The 20,832-nt window shown below is 42.0% G+C and overlaps 2 protein-coding genes across 5 annotated transcripts in view; one reads left to right on the top strand and one right to left on the bottom strand.

Moving 5' to 3' along the window:
- The window catches only part of STRN (striatin), a 73,683-nt gene extending 64,553 nt beyond the window's left edge, over positions 1-9,130 (top strand). For both annotated transcript variants that reach the window (XM_014950817.1, XM_014950816.1), the window contains one exon: positions 30-9,130. In XM_014950817.1, coding sequence (XP_014806303.1) covers positions 30-199 — 170 coding nt within the window. In that variant the 3' untranslated portion in view covers positions 200-9,130. The remainder of the gene's footprint in view (positions 1-29) is intronic.
- A 2,701-nt stretch (positions 9,131-11,831) lies between these two features.
- VIT (vitrin) overlaps positions 11,832-20,832 on the bottom strand; it is a 56,232-nt gene continuing 47,231 nt past the window's right edge. For 2 of the 3 annotated variants that reach the window (XM_014951283.1, XM_014951282.1), the window contains 5 exons: positions 19,582-19,729; positions 19,277-19,380; positions 18,600-18,826; positions 16,079-16,592; positions 14,875-15,541 (listed from right to left, as the gene is read on the bottom strand). In XM_014951283.1, coding sequence (XP_014806769.1) covers positions 15,363-15,541; positions 16,079-16,592; positions 18,600-18,826; positions 19,277-19,380; positions 19,582-19,729 — 1,172 coding nt within the window. In that variant the 3' untranslated portion in view covers positions 14,875-15,362. Of the gene's footprint in view, positions 14,846-14,874; positions 15,542-16,078; positions 16,593-18,599; positions 18,827-19,276; positions 19,381-19,581; positions 19,730-20,832 lie in introns of those variants that run through there. The other variant, XM_014951281.1, reaches the window with a different exon arrangement.

Consider the following 20,832-nt stretch of genomic DNA (forward strand, 5'->3'; position numbering starts at 1 on the left):
ATAAAGAAAACTGTTTCCCCTTTCTTTAGGTCATGACTGTTCGATTCGCTTGTGGAATCTTGAAAGCAAGACCTGTATCCAAGAATTTACTGCTCATCGCAAAAAATTTGACGAGTCCATTCATGATGTGGCATTCCACCCCTCCAAATGTTATATTGCCAGTGCAGGAGCAGATGCCCTGGCTAAAGTGTTTGTATGACAGAGTGCTTCCCTTTCAACTCTAGCTTTGTATATATTTAACCAGCTGCACAAAAGAGAAGAGAAGGGCGTGAGTCTTCTTATCCTGCCCTGTAATTCAGAGAATGTTTGTAAGTGTTTAGTTTTGCAGGGTGCTGTTTTCTAAATTGACGTTTGTTCTGGTTTCTGTGAGCTCAGCTGGTGCTGAGAGCTTGGAAACTCTCAGTTTCAAATAGTTAAAAAACAAAAGAAATGCTTTTATTTCAGAGGGTGTGAATTTTCGTCCAGGCAGGCCTTGGGTGAAACTAGGTCTATGTATTCTTTGTTAATAAAATGGAGTACTGGAAAGAAGGGGTCTAATTGCATCAGGGAGTAGGAAAAGAGGGAAGCTTCCTGGGATACTTCTCACTGAGGAATCTTAATGTACTTAAAATTGAATCACCTGGAAAAAGTGTCAGTTCACATGCTCATTGGTGTGTCATGTGAGAGGCACTTTGTCATCCCTTTGGTATAAATAAAGGAATCTTGTTCAGAAAGCAGTAGTGGATAGTTAGTCTCAGCCACCTGGCTGCTAGCCTAAGATAAATGCAGTTAAAGGAAAGCAAATTACTAACATAAATAAAAATGCAGTAACGTTTTTGTTACATCTTCTGTGTTATACCTTAAATATTTAGTTTGCAAAAAAATTTATAAATTTTTTTTAAAGACTGTATTGGCATGTGGCTAGAAGCTGAGCCTTTAGTCTAGTCCCAATTAACAACAGACTGAAGCAGTCTGTATATACTGTAGTAGCAGACTTAACTTATTCAGATTTATAATGCTGTTTATTCTTGGAGATCTGGCACAAGAAATTATTACAAAGCTTTCTAAAGAAGCTGTTCTGCAATTTAACTATCAAACATTCATCTCTGCTTTCTGTTCCTGCTAAAAAGGGTATCATTCTGGGCATTAAGGATAACAGTGAAATACTTCTTTTGAAGATTAAATGTATACCTGATGCTTTGTATGAGTCCTACTACTGCAATAGGTGGGAACTGTACAAAGTTCCATCAACTTGAGAGATTCTGCTATTTCTAGAGGAATTTCCCAGCTTCATCATTTGTGGAACTATTAACTTGTCCACTTCACTGGGTGTATTGTCCCATTGATTAGGTTACCCAAAGAATGAGAACTTCCTGTAGTTACTCAACAGATGTGCTTTGTTTATCTATTCAGAGCGTCTCTGTTGATTTGAATGACAAATAACTTTTAATCTGATCTTTTAGTCTTCGTAGCCTTTCTTGAAGGAAGGTGAGTGGATTCTTTTATATTACATGTCATCATCATCAGAGGTATTACTGCTCACAAGCCTGAAGTTGGTGTTTTCCTCTAATGGGAATGGAAGGCAGAATTTCTGCTGGAGATGATTTCTGGTACTGATGTGAATAGGAAGGAACCTCATGCAATTCTCCCACATACCAGCCTGAGGTTAAGACTGGAAACTGATAAATAAATCTTTACCTTTAAACTGACACTTTTAAAAAAGGAATCATTGAAAGATATCAACATAGGATTTGACTGTGTTGTTTTTAGAGTGGCACTGGGGAATGGGACCACACTTAAAGCTGATCTCAGAGTTGAAATTAACTATATTATTTAGAATAAAAGGTTGACTTGTGCTGTTTGAGCCTGTGACACGTTGTATTTACTGGTAAAATATCCTGGAATACCTTTTATTGCTCAGAATATTCAGATATGTCACTTCATGATATTGATATGCAATATATTTCCATAGATAAGATTAGAACTTCTACCATGAAACAGATGACTACAATAGTAATTCAGATTATTTAGTTTTTATAAAGTGTTTTGGTTATGATGGAAAGGGGGAAACTTGGCTGCAAAACTGAGCATTCAACTTTGTGAGAGTTCTGTGTACTTGACTTGTGTTCTTTCGGTGTCGTTATTTTATTTCTTTTTGAAGAGGAAATTACAAAGATTTATTTGAAAAATTCTAAAAGTTATGTATATTATATATGTGTATATATATTGTAAACATGTATTAAATGTGTCTAGTAAGGGAAGACTCCATGGGTGCATTTTAATGTTTTAGTATTAAGAGTTCTCTTGAGTTTGTGTATACAAAGGATAATGGTGTGAGTATGAAATGAATGTTGTGCTTTTGCTTACACAATACAATATGTAGTTACAGTTGTTTAAATTGCTGTACATAAAACTAATAGGCTGGCATGCTTGTTTTTAAAGACTGTCATTCTGATTACAATTGGAATGTAAGAAGTAGCTGTTCAAATGTGAATTGAGAGATGCTTCCTTCTCACTATTGAGCTCTTGCTCAAACTGAAAAGTGATTTTTCTAAAAGCTGGCAATAGCTAGAGGATGAGGTGCCTTTAAAAAAACAAAACAAAACAAATGTAGCCTTACAAAGAGGTTGTGGAGTTACATATATTTTTGTGCTGGTCTTCATACTAGATGTCAATGTCTTTTTACTGTACTTGCTCACATCCTTGTAGGACTGCAGGGTATTGTGCATGAGCCTGTCAGATCTTCTGAACATCATCGTAGGAGTTAGGGATGAAAAAATTATTTAGGTTATCTAGTCCATCTGCTTGCTAAAGCAGGGTTGTAGACTTGTGCATTTTAAGATTGTCTTGGCCAGTGAGGTCTTATATATGTTCTAAACAATTAGGATTCCATTTGAAGATTATTTCAATGATTACGTCTCACTGACAGGAGGATTTGCATGATGTTTAGTAGTTCTTTTTTGTAACTTCATGCCAGTATTCCAAGCCACATTTGTGCCATTTTACATATTCCTCATCATCTTTGTGATTTGGTTCCTGCATGCACGAATTGGTTCTAGCTGTGTATTTCCATTTCTTTCCATTTTTTTCAAGCTATTTTTTTAGACTACTCTTTTTAAACAACTTTTTCTTGGTTTTGTCTTTTTAGCTCAGTTCTCCATATCTTGGTGCCCACAAAACCATTCCACATGCATGATTTGTTGGACTTGGTCTGAAAGTCATCTAGTAAATGTGGGTTTTGTTTGTGACTTTCCTCTGTAACATGATGCTTTTGTGTAGGAAGACCAAACTTTTGGTCTTCTGGCTAGTGTCTTACAAACCTAAACCATCTATCTTTATTTCTGGCAACTGTTTTAAATAACTCTGAACATTTTTGCTTCTCAAGTTTCTTCTTCATGTTAGGTTGTTATGATTCTTTTGCAGCTAGATACTTAATTCCTGTTTGATCATTATCCTGGGTTTTACAAGCTTTGAACTTCTCATTTTTAGGGCACTAAATCATTTTTACTTTTTCCCTTTTATGTGCAGTTTTTTGTGGTTCAATATAATTGGTATCTTTCTTGAATGTGATACGTGTGTCTATTGAAGTTGTAAAAAAAACCACCCAAAACCCTGGACCTAAGGCTTATTCTTGTAAAAAAGACTTTTTGTGCAACATCAGTGTATGGCATTGTACCATTATGTTTTTCCCATGTCTAATTTACATGGTACATTTTTTAATGGTTAACTCATATAATTTTTGGTGTATGTTAGCCTGTGCTACTGATTTTGGTTTTACTAACTACTTTAATGGGAGAATTTTCAGTCCTTCTGTACGGTGAAAATTGGTCCACTAGGTTTAAATACTCTCATTTTTATTTCTAATTTACTTCACTGTGCTGTTTGCTTTCACATACTTGATTCAGTTACCAAAATGATTTGTAATAGCCTGGAAGAAGCTCTAGATATAATTATATTGTGGAAAACATTGTCTTCACTCTTACAAAATGCTAGTCTCTGCATTTATTTTTGTGCCTCAAAGACAAAATTTTTGACATACAAAGTCAAAGATTTTATTACTTCTAAGAAAATAATCCAATGAATATTTTGGGATCTCATTCATCTTTATTTTGATAAAAATATGTTCTTTAGCAAGAAGCCTGTAGAACTATATGCCATGTACTGTAGGTTATTTTTTAGACCATATGTTTTGAAATAATGTTAGGTTAAAACAGTCCCATATGTAATGTATTTGAGTGTGTGATGTTCACCGTACAGCTTTGTGATTAGGTCATGCCAACACCGTTTTGCAGTTATGAATTCAAACTAACCAGGAACTTGTCCTTTTGAATAAATGTGTAAGAGAGAAAAGGACTTAGCTACACCACCTTTTTTAGTACACCTGTTCGATCACAGATGTGTCCCCTTTCCCCACCTCCTTCTTAACTTTTTACCAATGTAATTTTGGGGAGCAGCAATTTCCATAAACTGATGTGTCATTTGAGCAGTGTTTGATTGGCGGAAGTATTAGTCCATCCCAAAGGAAACAAAAAATCGAAAAGCAGGCGTAACCAGTAAGCAAGTTTTGGATTTTCTTAAAATGCCTTTCAAGATGTTTATTTGAAAGCATTTGCAGGCTGTGGTTTGGCAGTGTCTTTGCAGACTGTCCTAGGGAGCCTACTTGACACTTGAGTTAAATATCTAGTAAAACTTGTAAAAACTAGTAACAAGGGCTGAGTTAAGGAAGAAAATTGCAGCCATTGTAGTTGTCCCTGTGCCTGTACAAGAGACTACATCAGTGTTCTCCTTGGAGTCCTCTTTGCTGAAGCATCAGGTTTGCAATCTGAAACAATATCTGCAGCGTAGGAGTATGTGCAAATGAGATTATTTGTATTTTCACTTTAGAGATCTGTAGGCAGCGGTCATTTGTTTGTGTCTTTCCTCTGTGACACGATGCTTTTGTGTAGGAAGACCACAAGTTTGGTCTTGTGTGCTGAACAGCAAGGGAAGCAGGGAGACCATTTGCTGAACTCTGTAGGGGATAAATAGGTTAAATGGCCAGAACCAATGTACCCTCCATGTGCCTGGTGTCATCGTGGAAGAATCTGCCTGGGAAGAAGTGCAGAGTTTTTCCCGATAGTATCGCAGAGGAAAACATTAAAAGGTTAGATTTAAAAGTTTAGTGAGGCTCTCCCATTCTTCAGATTTATTAATTCATCCACTGTTGCATGTTGTATGAAAGATAAATCTAGTAAATACCCAGATTCCAAGTGAAGCACTGTTGTGTCAAAAGTGGAGATTGTTCAAATTTCAGAATTATGGCACTTTAGATGAGGAGATGACAAGAGATTTGTAATTATTACTTAAATTCTAAGAACAGAATTTACTCTTCTGCTAATATAGTTGTCATGTTGGGGACCCAATTATGCGAAGGTGAGTTCCTCAGACACTGTAGTGGGACTACTCTTTTGCTTCTGCATGAAGATTTATTTAAAAACAAAATTGCAGGACTGAGACTCTGTCTAATGATGTCTGTTAGTATTGAACCAAAGCCACGAAATTTGGGAAGCAGAGTAAAATGTTAGGCTTGTTTCTCATTTTTCTTGCCTTTTTTTTTGCTTAAGCCATTATCTACATATTGGTATCTATTACATACAGTGTCATCTCTGTGACTGACTTCACCGTAAAAAGCCCATTCTGTAAGAAGTACTCCTTCAGTACCTTCTCATACTAATGAGATGTGAATGGGACCAGTGGTTCCAGGCAGTTTGTGACTTAGCGTGTATGTCTTTCAGTTTTCTAATGAGTGAGCTGATAAGATTCATAAAAAGTAATTGTGAAAACATGATGCTGCTTATAATGCAGCATTTAAAAACGTTCTGAAATTTTTGGCTCTTTAGTGGAAATTGTTTTGCATTACACTGTTAAATAAATCAGAATATGAGAGTAAAGCACTTACATATGGTAAATCGGTCTGTATAAGACGTTGCAATCTTTGACATGGTAATTTGGGGTTTCTTGGGTGTCTGCTGATGGTGAGTGTCTTAGGAGTGCTCAGTGTAGCCTTTAGTGTGGAGTGATAGAGAGGAAGCAAAGATTTCCCTGAAAAAACTACTCAGATGTTTCAGGAAGCTTCCTTTTTCCATAAGGACCTGAAGGCATTGAGAATATTTTGTCTAATGTTTAGTTGAAGATGGTTATAATACGTGAGAGTCTGGACTCTTCCCATTGGCAGTGTCTTTAAGCTGAGAGACAGACAACATTACTGAAACGAGTGGCTTGTAAACTGCTAGTCAAAATCCCTGCAATTTTTCTACTGAGCAGCAGAGAAACTGACGAAAACCACAGTGTTAATCCATCCAGTTATATGGGGGGTGTTTTAGAAGAAATAATCTCTATTGCAAAAGATAGAATTACGTACAACAGAGGAAAGAAACAAACACCTGGGTGGGGGGGAACGGGGCAACTAGGGTGACCTTTATGTAAATAGTCCTTGCTCAGGCACGTGCTCTTGTTCCGCTGGTGGGACAAATGCCAGGAGGGAGAATGGTGGGAAGTAAGACCTTTAAATGCTGTCTCTGCCTGTGCTAATGAATATACCTGTTGTGCAGGTTATCTGTCCTTTTGATATCTGTTAATTATTTTCCCACTTAAATCCTCCTTTAGGCTGTATTTTCTGAGAATCTTAGAATCTCATCTGCAGTGGAGTCTCATTGCAGGGTAAATTCCATAAAGGACTATTGATTTTTTTTCTTAGAGTGTCCTTTGAAGGGTAATGGGGTTTCATCTTCAGCCCTACACCACCACCACCAAAAGTGTGATTTGTACCTCCTTATTTCCAGTTCATTTAATTCTACTGAGTTGTCTCTTGCCCTACCTGCTGACTTAATTTTCTGCTCTGTAGTTTATTGTGAAAACTTATGAAGTGCTGTATCATTGAAGAGTTTTTGAGCATCTGAATTCCACTACAGAAGGTGCAAATCCAGTTGAATAGTACAATCTGTGGGGATCAACTGGTCCATTGTCAGGAGAGGTGTGTTGCTAGATTCCAAAATCCAAATTATGCTGAGCTAAAAAAGCGTTTAATAATAATATGCTTTTTAGCCCAACTGGCTTCCTGGTTAAGTCTGGGTTGTGGCATTGTGTGTTAAACTAGTTTCACCCTACTCGTGCTGCCGTGCCCTGCTGGGATCCTAGGAGATCACGCTCACGTTTAAGCCATGCCTGCGCATGTGTATTTTAAGCTGCTCCAAGCCTTGTGTTGACATGGTCTGCAAGCCCAGTCTACTTTCATTCCCTCAGTTTGAATTGCAGGCTCCCAAAATTACTTCCTTGCTATTTCAAGAAACCCTTGGTCCTCACACCAGAGTATTAGACCGGGACGTTGAGAAAAGATTTATGCAGCTGGATTCGTACTATTCTGAAAGGGAAGGGATAACTTGTTGCCAAGCCAAATAGTTTCATTATTTTTGGATTACTTACTAAAAGCAGCCAAAAACATTGTATAAGGGAAAACTATGGACTTCAAGCTAATATTTTTCCATTAAGAATTTATTTTTTTATTCTTCCTGTCATCAAGATATAGTGCTTTCTGAATGTAGCTTGTTTTCAGATGTACAGTTCTTAGAATTGTTTCCTTGCAGTCAGACATTTACAAACACACATAGCTTTTTGAAAACCATCTCATATGTGTTAGCACTTTTTCTGGAAATGCAAACTGAGCATGTTAGCTACTAATTTCTTGTACCTTCATAGCCCAAGCAGACTGAAAAGCAGTCGTTTGCTATGTTTTCCTTGAATCATGCATCTGAAAAAACTTGTAGAAGAAAATCCATGATGAGAAGACTATTGTTGCTGTAAGACTTTTCTGTTGACGTTTGTCAGCATATCAACTACCTGCATTGTATTTTGTCTAAATATCTCCAACTGATTTCTTTTAAAAGAAACTGTCAGGTTAAAAAAGACAGTTTTCTTTGCCTTATGAACCATAGTTTGGATTTGTTGTTATTTATATTAATATACCTTTTTTTTTTTTTTTTCCTCTCTACAAGAATAACTATTGAACTTAGAATTACCTGACAGTTCTCTTGTGGAGAAGATACCACAGGTGATAACCACTTAAATGTTAGTAATTACAGTTGCTCCTCTTCTGTTTTGGGTCATTTCCATGACAGATAGTTGATATGAAAAGGCTACTGTGACTGATAAATAAACAGCTGAAGGAAGCTAAGACTCCCCTTCAGAACTACGCTGAGGTTATGATTTTGCACGCCAGTTTTGAATGACTACTTTGAAATAATGTTGGGCTTCAAGTGTCTTGAGAAGTGGTGGATCCAAATGAGAAATGCCTATTTGTTGATAGTCTGCTTCTCAGTTTGTGTATGGCTCAGTACAAGGCTGTTTTAGAATTTCGGTGCCACCAAATGACCTTGTTTAAATGCTACTGTCATACAAAAGTGAATGCTAATTTAAATGAGATTTTCTGTTCTCTAACTTGGGAAGGAAGTAGTTTTCTTGGGATTAAGGATCCATAAATTTCACATGTTTGATGATTTCAGAAAGGCTTCTTAATCATGGGACATAAGAAAACTGAAAAAGTGATTTGTCTTCCAAAGATTTAATAAGCGTTTATTATAAAAAGTAGAAAATTTTGCTTTAAATGAAAGTGCTTCTTCAAACACTTAATATTAAACTTCTTACTAAAATTCTGTATTTTATAATCCTGGATGAATATCTAAAATGGCAAATACAGAAAATTCAGAGGGAAATTATTTTGAAATACACTAGTATATTTTTGATCTTCCCAGTTGCAGCCCTGGATTTTCTCTTTTTCACTGCAATTCGTATTTTGTGAAACTTCTTGGACAGGTTATATTTAAAGCTACGTTCACTTGCCTGAATAAGCCAAGTAAATATTTTGCCATTGAAACGATATAGATGTGCTTCTGTGAGTGTGCCGTTTGAAACGAGAGCAGAGGGAGGTGGTGGCGCAGGTGTTTGTATGGCAGTGGTGAGGTGGGGTGGCCATGTGCTGTGCTGAGCGAAATCACATGGACTTCCAGAAATAAGCAATGGTTTTTCAGAGCAGCTTTATTTAATGTTACAGCAGCAAGTGTCATTTGTACCATATAATTATGTAAATTGGGTGCTAATAAATACTATTTTTCAACAATTTGTATTGTGTTCGTAATTCTGCGTCTCATGGCAAGATGCTGGTCTCTGGGTGTGCGCTGGGAGGGGGAAGTACTCTTGGACTAGGACGAGTAGACACGGGTTTGGAGGAGCATGAGGGAAAGTCCTGTGAACTTCCTCTTGAACTGTGCAAGGTGTCAGCATTCACAGAAGTGTCTCAGATTTTCCGTTCTCCAGGTGTCTTAGTTTTGTACTGCTCTGCCACCTTGGCACTGTTGGCACCCTCCGTCTTTCCATGCACTTAGGCACAGGGTCCCCAGTGTCTTCGTGGGGAGGAACGGATGCGTGGAGCGGGCAGGGTGCCCTTGTGCAGGAGCTGGTCTGTCAGCAGCGCAGTGATGGCAGAGAGACCTGGTGCCCTTCCCGGGGAGAACGTGCTTTTAAAGAAAAACAAGCCCGTGGTTCTGCCCTCGGAGAGAGGATGAGGGAGAGCAACCACACATCACAGATGGCAGTGGCGTTGCTACGGGAAGACGCTCAGAACGGCACTGCTGAGGGGGTGGTATGGGAACCTACACAGAACTGAGCAGAACGACTTGTTAGTGAGTCCATCCTGTTTTTTCTAAGCTTGTAGGTGGGTTAAGCGAAGTTCTCATCTTCTCTCCATAGTAGGTAAAATAACCCTTCTGTTTTAGTCCTACTTGTCTTCCCTCCTCATAGAAAAGGAGGAATTGCTTTATGAAATGACAGTGCAGTTGCCTTCACCCCAGTGTTCTGCCTCCAGAGAGGGTCAGTAGAAAATTCCTGAGGCAGGGAGAAAGATTATTTCACAATCAACATAGGAGTGACGCTCCCACAGGGGAGGCCTTCCTGACATCCTTACGGGTTTGCCTATGAACAAGACACGTCCCCATAATGATTTGTGTGAGAGAAGTGAGCAGAATTTCTTTTGGCCATATGGTGAAACTCTTAACTACTGTTCTTTGTGCTTTAAAAGAAGTCTTTTCTGTGAGTGAGTGTTGGAGTTACTGAGCTGTGTTACTAGAGTTTTTATTAGAAATCAGAAAAGGGGTTAAACGTGTTAAGAAAAATACCACTTGTGTCTTGCCCTTCAGTATGACTGACAGCTGATGGTGAGTGATGCAGCTGATGCAGTCCTGAAGCCTGTGATACCCTGCAGCTTAGTTTTTAATGAGGGAAAAAACCCAACAAAACAACAAACTTCTTTGAAGAATTTGAGGCACTTGGCTGTATAGACAATGTTTTTGCAATGTTTTCAATATGTAAGTAATTTAGGAAATGCAGATTGTCTGGTCTAAGACTTTCCAAATTCAGATGGGAATGGAAAAGGGTTCAATTTGTTTCTGTAGTGTTGCTTGCTGATGGGCAGAGAAAAATAACTAGAAGAATGATGGAGAAAGAGTGACTTTGCTCAACCATGAAGTAATGTAAGGTACGTGTACCACGGGAGACTGACTTAGTGTTTAGTGTCTATGTAATATTTCTGATATTAACTGCTTGCTTTGCCTTGCCAAGTAGCTAACGTGGATAATTATCAATGGCATACAGGGAGGGTGTTTAATCCACTAAAGACATTTAGATTGGGTTGGTCCTGTCTGGATGCTTTACTCCAGAGCTCTCCCTGGTTACCGGAGCGGTTCCCCTCCTGTGCTGGAGAGCTGTGGGGGGAGGAACGTGAGGAAGAAGGGGAAGCTCATCTGCCCGCCTGTCAGAAAAGCAAAACTCAGCAGCTGCCGTGGGGAAGGCCTCTTCTTGCTGAACCAGGAAAGCAGCTGCAACTGAGGAGCAAGAAGGCGCGCAGAGCAGGTGCTACCCTCTGTGCAGGGTGGCACAGTGACAGCAGAGGCACTGAGTGTCCCACCTCTGGACCAGCAAGGTAAGGTACTGCTGGGAAACAGGGCTTTGAGTTACTCTCTCTGAAGAGATGGTTGGACTTTGAATTTAATTTGGTTGTTCACTCAGAATGTGGGTAGCTAATGCTGGAGTTAGAGGCAAAGAAGTGCTGTCACTGGGCTTTCCCAAGGCTTCCAGAGCATGGACATCAGTGGTTATTTTCGGGTGGGTGTTGTGTGCCATGGTTGCTGAGCAGTGCTAGGCCATCAGCCCAACTCTTGGGTGCAAAGGTGCTCCTTTCCTAGAGAGAGGGTGACCGGACAACCCCCTTTTGGCTGTGTCTCCAGTGACTAGTTCAGACAGCTCCTAGTTCTGCCTGCCTCCAAGTCCAACCCTTTGGTGCCCTTCTCTTTTGGATGCCTCAGCCACCCGGCAGGTTCCACCACACTGGTCAGGCATCTGAAACTTGGTGGCCCAGCATCAAGCATCCGGACATCTAGATCCTCTTTTTATTCACCCCTGTGTCTAGAAAGTGTGTAGAGACTGTGTTAATTTCTTTCAGCTTCCAAAAGAAGTCTGGTTCCAAATAAGATGTGATCTTAACAGACTTGGAAAAGTACATATGATTTTGGTGCCTTTCAGCCATTGGACTGCTTCATGGACACCTTTCTCTGATAGGTAATTTGGTGGTTCTTCCTCTGCTAACTCACTCTTGGGCCTTTTTCAGCTGAGCATGTAGAAGAAGGGCATTGAAACACCTGGGGCTTCACCAACCTTGCTTGGTCTTCCCCAATCTAATAAGAACCTCAGCTGCGTTTCAGAAACTAAAATGGCATGGACCTTACTTGGTGTTTATTTGTAACCACATACGAGACATGTACTACATATGCCTTTGGGACAATTTTATTGCAAAAGATACAGCAACTTGTATTCATAAGCACAAAATAGCTTGTATATGTTACAGAAGGAGTTCTGCTGCTTTCTTCAAACAAATGTACCCCCTTGAACATTTATGAAGATTTATATGTAAGTTATCTTGGTTTTTAATAAAACAATATTTAGAAACTTTAGTAGATGGCAAGTATTTTGGTTATTAGGAAATGTAAAGGTTAAGAGGAGAATGTTCTGTGCTGATCCACTTTTTTTTAATGGAAGAGTGTATTCTTACAAGTTTTAAGGCTTACGCTTAAGTTTACAGTGTTTATGAATAGGACATCTAAGTTTAGATGAGAGTTGGATTAAATGACACGATGAGATCCAACATTTTCAAGGTCATCCTGAGAAGTTAATAAAAAGGCACATAGGCAACCTTAGTTGTTTTGTAAACTTAAGAAAAACCACTTAAACAGCAGCAAACCCTGAAGTGCCCTTTGTAGTGCTTGGCACAGAAGACAGCTGTGCAGCTTCCCTGTGGGAGAGCATTTGAATGCTGTGGTTGCTTGAAGTTTATGCTTTTGGAAGAAGTTAAAATGTACATCCTGAAGAATATGTGTGGCTCTAACTGTTCCTAATGTGTCGGCTGTCTGTGCTGTGCTTTCAGCAGAGCACAAGCAAAACATTTGGGAGTCTCTGCAAAGTGCACTCTTCCATACTGCAGGAGTACGACTGGTACGGAAAACAATATGTGGTGGTAAGCTGTTGCATTAAAAATTAAACCACAATATTAAGAGTAGCTAAAAGTTAAGACTTAGGCCTTTATCTCAGCTGGCCCCAAATGAAACCCTAAGCAAACAGGTTTTCAGACAATAAATCTGATGTCTGAAGTCCCCAGTAAATTCAGTTTATGCATTTGCTTTGTCCAGCCTGTGTAATGTCCTTTGTTGACAGAGAAAGATGCTTTCAGCAGAACAGTAGTGAGGGAGGTGGGTCAGGAAATGTGGGGCATCAGGGGTTGCTCTGCTTCTACCTAACTCCCTATGCTCAATCTTTACTTTTTTTCAAGCTAAGAGGCTATTGCTTTGGAAGTGCAGCAGCACAGATTAAAGTTAAAAAGTCTGCATGCAAATTTATTTTATGTCTTTGTTTTGCATTTTTGGAAGCTGGTGGTGCTCCGCACCTTCTGTCTGGGTAGTGTGATTGTATTGATGATGCAATAGTTAAAGCTGGAGCTGAATGTTTCTTCTAAGAGGAAGATCAGAACCTTCCCTCTGTAAAACTGCTGTTTAATCCAGGATTGGTTTTGATAACCTCTTGAGAGGACCCCAGCCTGTCTTATGTTACCACACCACGGAGCTCATGCAGAATCTGCCGTTCTCATTAGTTTGCATTATGCTTGCTTAATTGGTAATTTTTGAGCTACTTCGGTCATATTTCCAAACATAATGATTTAAGAGATTGTGCTACTTTTGTTGACAGAAAGGAACCTCCCTTATGGCAATTTAGTTCAATTAACATTTAAATGTGAATAATAAACATCCCAGGTCATGGTTATTGAAACTATAAATGCTATTAAAAGCCTGGTTTGTGAGTAAGATCTGAAATTTGAGTTTTAATTTCTTCCCATTTCCTGTTAGCCCCTCAAGCCTGATGCTTTGTGTGTGGCTTTGATTGCCATAAAGTACATGAACAAACACCGTTTATTGACTCTGAAACTCCATCCCTTTCTTTCAATAACTTTGCTTAATGAACGTGTTTTCTTAAACTGTACTGGATGGAAACATAACCAGCAGCTGCTGCTTGCTAATTAAAGGGCAATTCTTTTGGCCCTCTTAACGTGTCACTCCTCCCCTGCTGACTAGTGATGTGGTGAGTTCTTCACTTAAGAAACAACCATGTGTTTTGATTAACCCAGGGCTGCAGTAGGTTCATTTTGAAATCAATCCATAAAACAGAAGTCAATCCCAAATTTGGGAGAGGGTGTCTGTAAATGCTTGAAATGATGCTTTTCCCAGTGTATAATACAAAATTCCGGATAATTCCCTCTTAAATCCTGTTAATGGCTCTTGAATAGCTCTCCTCACGCTGGAGACTGCTGTAAGCTTTTCTGAGCTGTGGTTTAACAATAGAGCGGCGGGTCTGAAATGCTTTTCTAATTGCAGGCAACTTAAGGTCACAATTTTTCTCAGAGTCTCCTCTGTCCTGGCAGCTCTCCTGTGGTCCTGCAGGCCTTGAGCTGCACAAGAGCGGAGCAAGAGAGCTAAAGGGACAAGGCACTTCTGAAAATGAAATATTAATGCAGTGCTGTGGGAGACCAGATTCCAGTTCCTGTGGGTTGGCTGCTTTGTGGCTTGGGGGCTTTATTGGGGTTGACAAACAGTTGTATGGTCCTACAACTTGACTCTTTCCTCTCACTTGCTTTCCAGTCTCTGCATTTGGATAAATCTCAGTGCTTGAGTTTACACTAGTTGAAGCTTAACTTGCTGGCAAGACAGCTTGTATGGAGAGAGTGCCTACTTTTAAGAAGGTGCTGAAATTTGAGTTGAGTCCCCCCCGTCCCCCTCCTCCCCCGCCAAAAAAAAAAAAAGAGTTTGGTGTTTCAGCCCTGACCTGGATGCTGACTGGTGGGCAGTGCCACATGGAGGTGCTTCTGCCACAGCATCTGAGCAGCGTGGTGGCGCCCTGAATGGACCTGGCCACTTCAGCAAGCAGGTGGTACATTTTAAGGAGCTCGTGTGTGCCCAGAGGTGGCCATCGGACCAGCCGGGAGTCTGCACTGGAAGCAGCTTTTCAAAAAGCTCCAGTTATTTCCTCCATGTTTACTGCCTCTTTTGCTATCCATCCAAATCAGAGTTTCTGAAGCCTGCAAGGGAAAAAAAATATAAAATCAAGAGTCTACAGAGAGCGTTATCATGCATAGGGACAGAGCTGCAATCAACCTTGCTGACTGGAAAGTGCCAGACAAAAACACCTCCAGTATTTCTTGAACTGAGGGCTGGCATTACTCCTGTGGCACTTGGCATGCCTTCAGCATGGCGCCCTCCCCCGCAAAAAAAAAAAAAAGTGTTTGGTGTTTCAGCCCTGACCTGGATGCTGACTGGTGGGCAGTGCCACATGGAGGTGCTTCTGCCACAGCATCTGAGCAGCGTGGTGGCGCCCTGAATGGACCTGGCCACTTCAGCAAGCAGGTGGTACATTTTAAGGAGCTCGTGTGTGCCCAGAGGTGGCCATCGGACCAGCCGGGAGTCTGCACTGGAAGCAGCTTTTCAAAAAGCTCCAGTTATTTCCTCCATGTTTACTGCCTCTTTTGCTATCCATCCAAATCAGAGTTTCTGAAGCCTGCAAGGGAAAAAAAATATAAAATCAAGAGTCTACAGAGAGCGTTATCATGCATAGGGACAGAGCTGCAATCAACCTTGCTGACTGGAAAGTGCCAGACAAAAACACCTCCAGTATTTCTTGAACTGAGGGCTGGCATTACTCCTGTGGCACTTGGCATGCCTTCAGCATGGCGCCCGAGGGTCCTGCCTTGCTCGAGTCCATCAGTTCCGTGGCTGGGAATTAAATTCTGTGCAAATGTTTTGGATGAGCTGATTAACAAAGCGGTAGAGGTTGTCAAATTCATCCACAAAGAAGGAATGCTCCTTGTCGGGGTCCGTTGCAATGGCTTCCAGTTCATCTTGGGCTGCCCAGGCAACTCCAACAGAGTAAGCTATAACTCCTGGAAAGAAACCCAGAGTTTAGAATGAGCATAGAAATTGTCATTGCATTAAATTTGATTTAAGATAAATACTGCAGATGTAGTTGCTGGCCCATAAAAATGTGGGCAGTGAGTCGCAATGTGCCCTCTCTGTATGAAAGGGGTAATTTCAAATTGGGGGAAAGGTCTGGTTTGTGCTTTGGGAGTTCCTTTTGCCAACCATGGAAAGGCTTAAACATTAGTAAAGCTTCTGCTATGGGTCTGAACAACAGGTTCTTGTTCCGATGCAAATGTCTTACAATTGTGTTGGAAGATGTATGACTATCCTGATTGGAAAGCCAAAGAAGACTTCATGTGTTACTAAGACAGTAGAAATCATAGAATCATAGAATTGTCTAGGTTGGAAGGGACCTTTAAGTTCACCTAGTCCTACCATCACCCTACCCTTCTTTCATGAAGTTTCATTCAGCACCTTTCAAGTCGTAGCAAACTGCATTTCTCTGACCTGGATGAATGCTGAGGGATGCAGGGAGAGCAGGTAGCCACAGAAGAGCTTACCATTTCGGTGAGCTGCCATGGCCGGCACTCTGACATCGTCGTAGGACCTGCCATCTGTTATGAGAATCATGATCTTTCTTTTGTTGGGTTTGGATTTGCTGAACAGCTGCTCTAAGGCGTAGCTGATGGCTGCTCCAGTGCTGGTCCCACCACTCCAGTAACTGATCCTTTTAATGGCACTCAGCACGTCCTGCTTCGTGCTGTACTTGTCGAAGCTGAACTCCAGCCTCTGCTCATAGGTGTACTGAACAGCTCCGATGCGGGTGTCCGTGTCCGAAATCTCAAACTCCTTGCTGATGTTGGCTACAAACTGGAGGACTGTGCGGAAGTTGCTGGTGCCGACGCTGCTGGAGCCGTCGATGACGAAGCCGATGTCGGCTGAATTGAGGCACGTCTTGCTGCAAACCAGCCGGTCGGTGTCGCAGACCCGCTTCACCAAGGGCTGCACCACCTTGTGGAGGCTGAACCAGCTGGGCACATGGATGGAATAGAAACCATTTGTCCTGCACACTGCCTGCAAGGCAACGCAAGGGTGAATGCAATGGAAATGCAGTCCCCCTGTCTCAGCTGGGTAATGTAGCTAAATTGTAAATGTAGGCTCCTGGAAAGAGCAACGCTGGACTTTGGAGCAGCCCTCTCTTCCAGTCACCATCTGCTTCCCTGGGAAATGATGTCAATGTAACATCACAGATACTTGTGTAAGGAGACAGTTTTTCCTGCTCTTTTTTTTTTTTTTTTAAAAGCTGTGGGATGGAGCTGATATTATTGTAATGAAAGAAATGTAATAAGCAAGTTTGCCACCTGTCAAGCTTTTTCAGATGAGTTATATTGCTCGCAGAAAAAGCATCCAAATCCCAGGGCTGCTGTGAGTGTGGCTCTAGTGGGCATCACAGGAGCCTGTGTGTTTGCCAGGTGGCAAGTTCAGCTCCCATTATTCAGGGCTACAAGGAAGATTTTGTCTGCTGACAAACCATACTGCCTTGAACTGAAACCTGGGACTGAAGTTGGGCTATCCTTGGCTCACACCTTTCTAAGCAGAAAAAAACCCAGGTAATTTTGGTGAAAAATGCAAAGATTCCCTGTTGTGCTGGCTCTGCCAAATAGTTAAAAAAAACTACCAAACAATCAGTTGATTTTTTTTTTTTTATAACTGAATACTTGTAGGGAACAGATCTGCAGGAGGCTTCAGAAGGGTGAGTGGGGGTTGGAAGACAGAAGAGGGAGTGGGAGAAGTCAAGCACTGGGAGGTGGGGAGTGGTGGGGAGAGGCTGGGTCAAATTGCCCTTGGTTTTAGTGCCTTTTAAATGCTAACACCTCAGACCTCTGGGTAAGAATATTTTGTTGAAGTCAAGCAGTATCTATCAACTTTCTCTGTGTGCATGTGAGTGTTTCAATAGATCAAGGCACTGTTTTCTTGGTGCTTGCTCTTACTTGCGTAAGCCTAACAGCTCCAAGAGAGTTTCAGTCCCTACCAGTCTGGGTTCCTCACCATGTCCTGCTCTTGTTTGTCTTGTCTTGCTGTTATTTTAGTGTTATGATACAGCAGTATCAAGTCACTGTTCCCTCTTTACCTTCCTATTCTGAGCCCACTCTACTTCTGTTTCTGCCGTGTCCCTGACAGCTTTGCAGAAACTCACTGTAGCTTTGCCCTTTTAAAAACATTAAATGCAAATGAGACTAGAATCCAATTAGATGCTGACCAGAGACAGCGCAGGTCTCTGGAGCAGCTCTGAAACTCATGGGAGATTATTTCATGGCAGAATAACATGGCTCAGATGGGAATCTGTTTTCTGAAAATACCAGATAACTCGACCCTGCCTGGTCTGGCACTTGGTAGGTACCTCCTGCAGTAACTGGGTGCCAGCTTGCCCTGAAGCACTGCTGAGCTACCCTTAGTGCCAAATACGAATTTGTTAAAGGCTTGCATTCTCTTTTTCTTTTTGCTGCACATGGCAGGGATTTAATCTTTTTCTAAGAGCTACCATGAAGTTCTTAGCAGCAGAAACAAATAACAGAAGAATAACCTGGATTAGATCAACAGTGGAAACAAAATGTTTGAGTTATCCAGTATAGATGAACAACTGGGATGTGCCTGTGTTGGGAGTGCCCCGACATTTGCATGTGTGGGACCTGTTTGTAAATGCAACACTGACATTAGGTTGACGGTGCTCCTCAGCCTTTGCTGAGTGGGAGATGCACAGCAGGAGGCTCATGGAAAGCTCAGGCTGCAGTCGTACTTTGTCACACCACTGTGTGTTTGGAAAGCCTCTCGTCTCAGTGTGACTGCAGGCTTGTGCCAATGTTCAGTCAGTAAAAAGCCATTTGCTCCGCGATGCACCTCAAACTGCCTTCATCCCCTTTCTGACTTCAGCTGCCTGGCTCTTTGTACAGGAGACCTCAAGACAGTATAAGCAGGAAATAACCATAAGAGGTAAGAAGGAAAGGGAAATGGCCTGAATGAAACAGCCTGGAAAATGAAGTCAGAGCCAAGCTCTCGGTCAGAGCCCAACCCAGTAAGTACCTTGTCCACAAAGTTTGGTTCGATAACGTTCTGCTTCTCGCTTTCAGCAGCTGCTTCAATAGTGACAAAGAAAATGTTGATCCCTGATTCTCTTGCCAGCCTGGAGGCCTCCTCCACTCGATCGGTCGGCCACCCGTCCACCATCACTACCACCACGTTGGGTGCTCCACCTCGGTTTCCATTAGCATCCGAAAAGAAGTTTTTGTTAACAAATGAAAGTGCCTTCCCTGGAATAAGAGAGAAGATGAGGATGAGTTACAGGTCTGGAAGCACTCTGCCTGACAATATCTCACAGAATGGTAGGCAGAGGGCTGATTCAAGTGTTGGAGCTCAGGAAAGCGGTTTCTGTGGCTGTGTGAGCAGGAGGGGAGGTCACTGCTGTTGGTGCCAGTGCCTCCGGAGCCCTCCTGCGATGAATCCCATCTGCCCCCTCCCTCGGTGTGACAAGCTGGGTTAGTGAGGATCCCTGACGTGTCGGTGAGACCTGCTCATGAGGAGAAAAGTAAATCTGCTCTGGACCAGCACATGCAGGTCATGGTGGGAGCAGTGCCCTTTTGCATGCCCTGCTGTAGCTCTGAGCACAGCTTCCACACCCAGTGAGGAGGTGTGGGCTCACTACAGCCCAGGCTCTGGAGCGCTCCCTGAGTAGAGGGTGTGCAGTCAGTCCCATCACCTACCAACGTTGGAAAGTCCACCTTTCTGTGAGATTTTCTCAATGGCGTTTCTTAGGTCCTTGGAGTTGTCATAAGTTTTTAAGTTAAATTCTGTGGAAGGGTCATCGCTGAAAGAAGAAATGAGAGCAATTGTCAGTTTTTTGCTCCACATGCAACAATCCAAAAGCTGTAGGACCCATCTGTGCTTCCCAGCTCCTGAGACCGAGCTGGTGTGAGGCCTTTAGCACGCGTCAGCTGCAGAGCTACAGCTGCCAGAGTGTGCAGTCGTGCCCCGCAGCAATGGGAGTAGCTGCACAAGAAGCTCTTACCCGTACTGAACGATGCCCATCAGAGGACCAGCACTGCCCGTGCCAAGGGCTTGAGCCACATTACCAAGGAACTGCTTCTGGAGCTGAAAGCGGCGTTTGCCAATGCTCCAGCTCCCATCCATCAAGAAGGACAAGTCAACCTTGCAATCTGAGGAAGGACACAGAAACATAGGAAATATTTATATTTTTGGTCTCTTCTGATAGCTGTGCTTCTCGTGAGGAGAAATGGCCTAAAAAATCTGCATACTTGTCTTGCTACACAAGCTCTACTAAAAAGCCTTTGACAGGGACAAGTCACAGCTGGGGCTCAAGTTGGTCCTGCTCATTGGTAAACATGGTCCTTTGCATGATTTTCTCCCATACAACATCTAAGCCCAGCTGGATGACAAAAGGGCAAGAAGCTCTCCCTGGGGTCAGTCTGGGAGTACCGGCACTGCATTTGGGGGCCAGGGAGGAGAGGTCAGCTGTACAGGAGCAAGCTGGTTCATGTCCTGTGCCCTCAGAGCCACTGCTTGGGCTCAGCTCGCTTTATTCACAGCTCAGAGTTGGTGAGAGTTTGTAAAGACAAATGTCACCACTGAATTTTGCAGTCTGGCCACCTGCAGAACACAGGCTACAGGGATTTCCTTGGTTATGCTTTTGTGGACTTAGTTGGTATAATACATGTAACAGAAACAGTTCTTCACATATTGTATTAATACTGCTCAGAAGGTAGCGAAGATCCACTCGGTTCCCTAAACATGTGATGCCCAGGATGTGCCCTGGGGCAAAGGACGTCATGGGGTCTCTTCAAGGAGCTGCTGATGGTAGTCCTAGTAATGCACTTCTTCTAAATGAGCATCATTCAGGGACTTCGTTCTGGGCTGGAGCTAACATCTGAGATGATGATTTTGTTTGTTGCATTCAGACTGAATTTGGTGTATTCTTTTCACATGTGGCTGTAGGCTTGTACCCATGTGTGCACCAGCAATGTGCTGTTGTGTGTTGCCTCTGTGGGCTAAAATCAGTATTCTAGAAAAGCTACACCTGTACCCAATCAAACTCTTCTCTCTAATTACACCACAGCTGAACTTAATCTTTGTGCTATTGCAAATGCTGTCTTCATCACTGCCTGCCTGCTTTTACATCTCTGTAGGTTTTAGTGGTAAAATGTTCATCAGTTGGACTGTGACCAGGAGCAGGATCAAAATTTGGCTTAACTAGAGTGCTAATTGACATTTTCCCCCTACGGCGTCCGGGTCACCCCTATCT

Source organism: Calidris pugnax, unplaced genomic scaffold, assembly GCF_001431845.1.
Source record: "Calidris pugnax isolate Ruff unplaced genomic scaffold, ASM143184v1 scaffold24, whole genome shotgun sequence".
Lineage (NCBI taxonomy): Eukaryota > Metazoa > Chordata > Aves > Charadriiformes > Scolopacidae > Calidris > Calidris pugnax.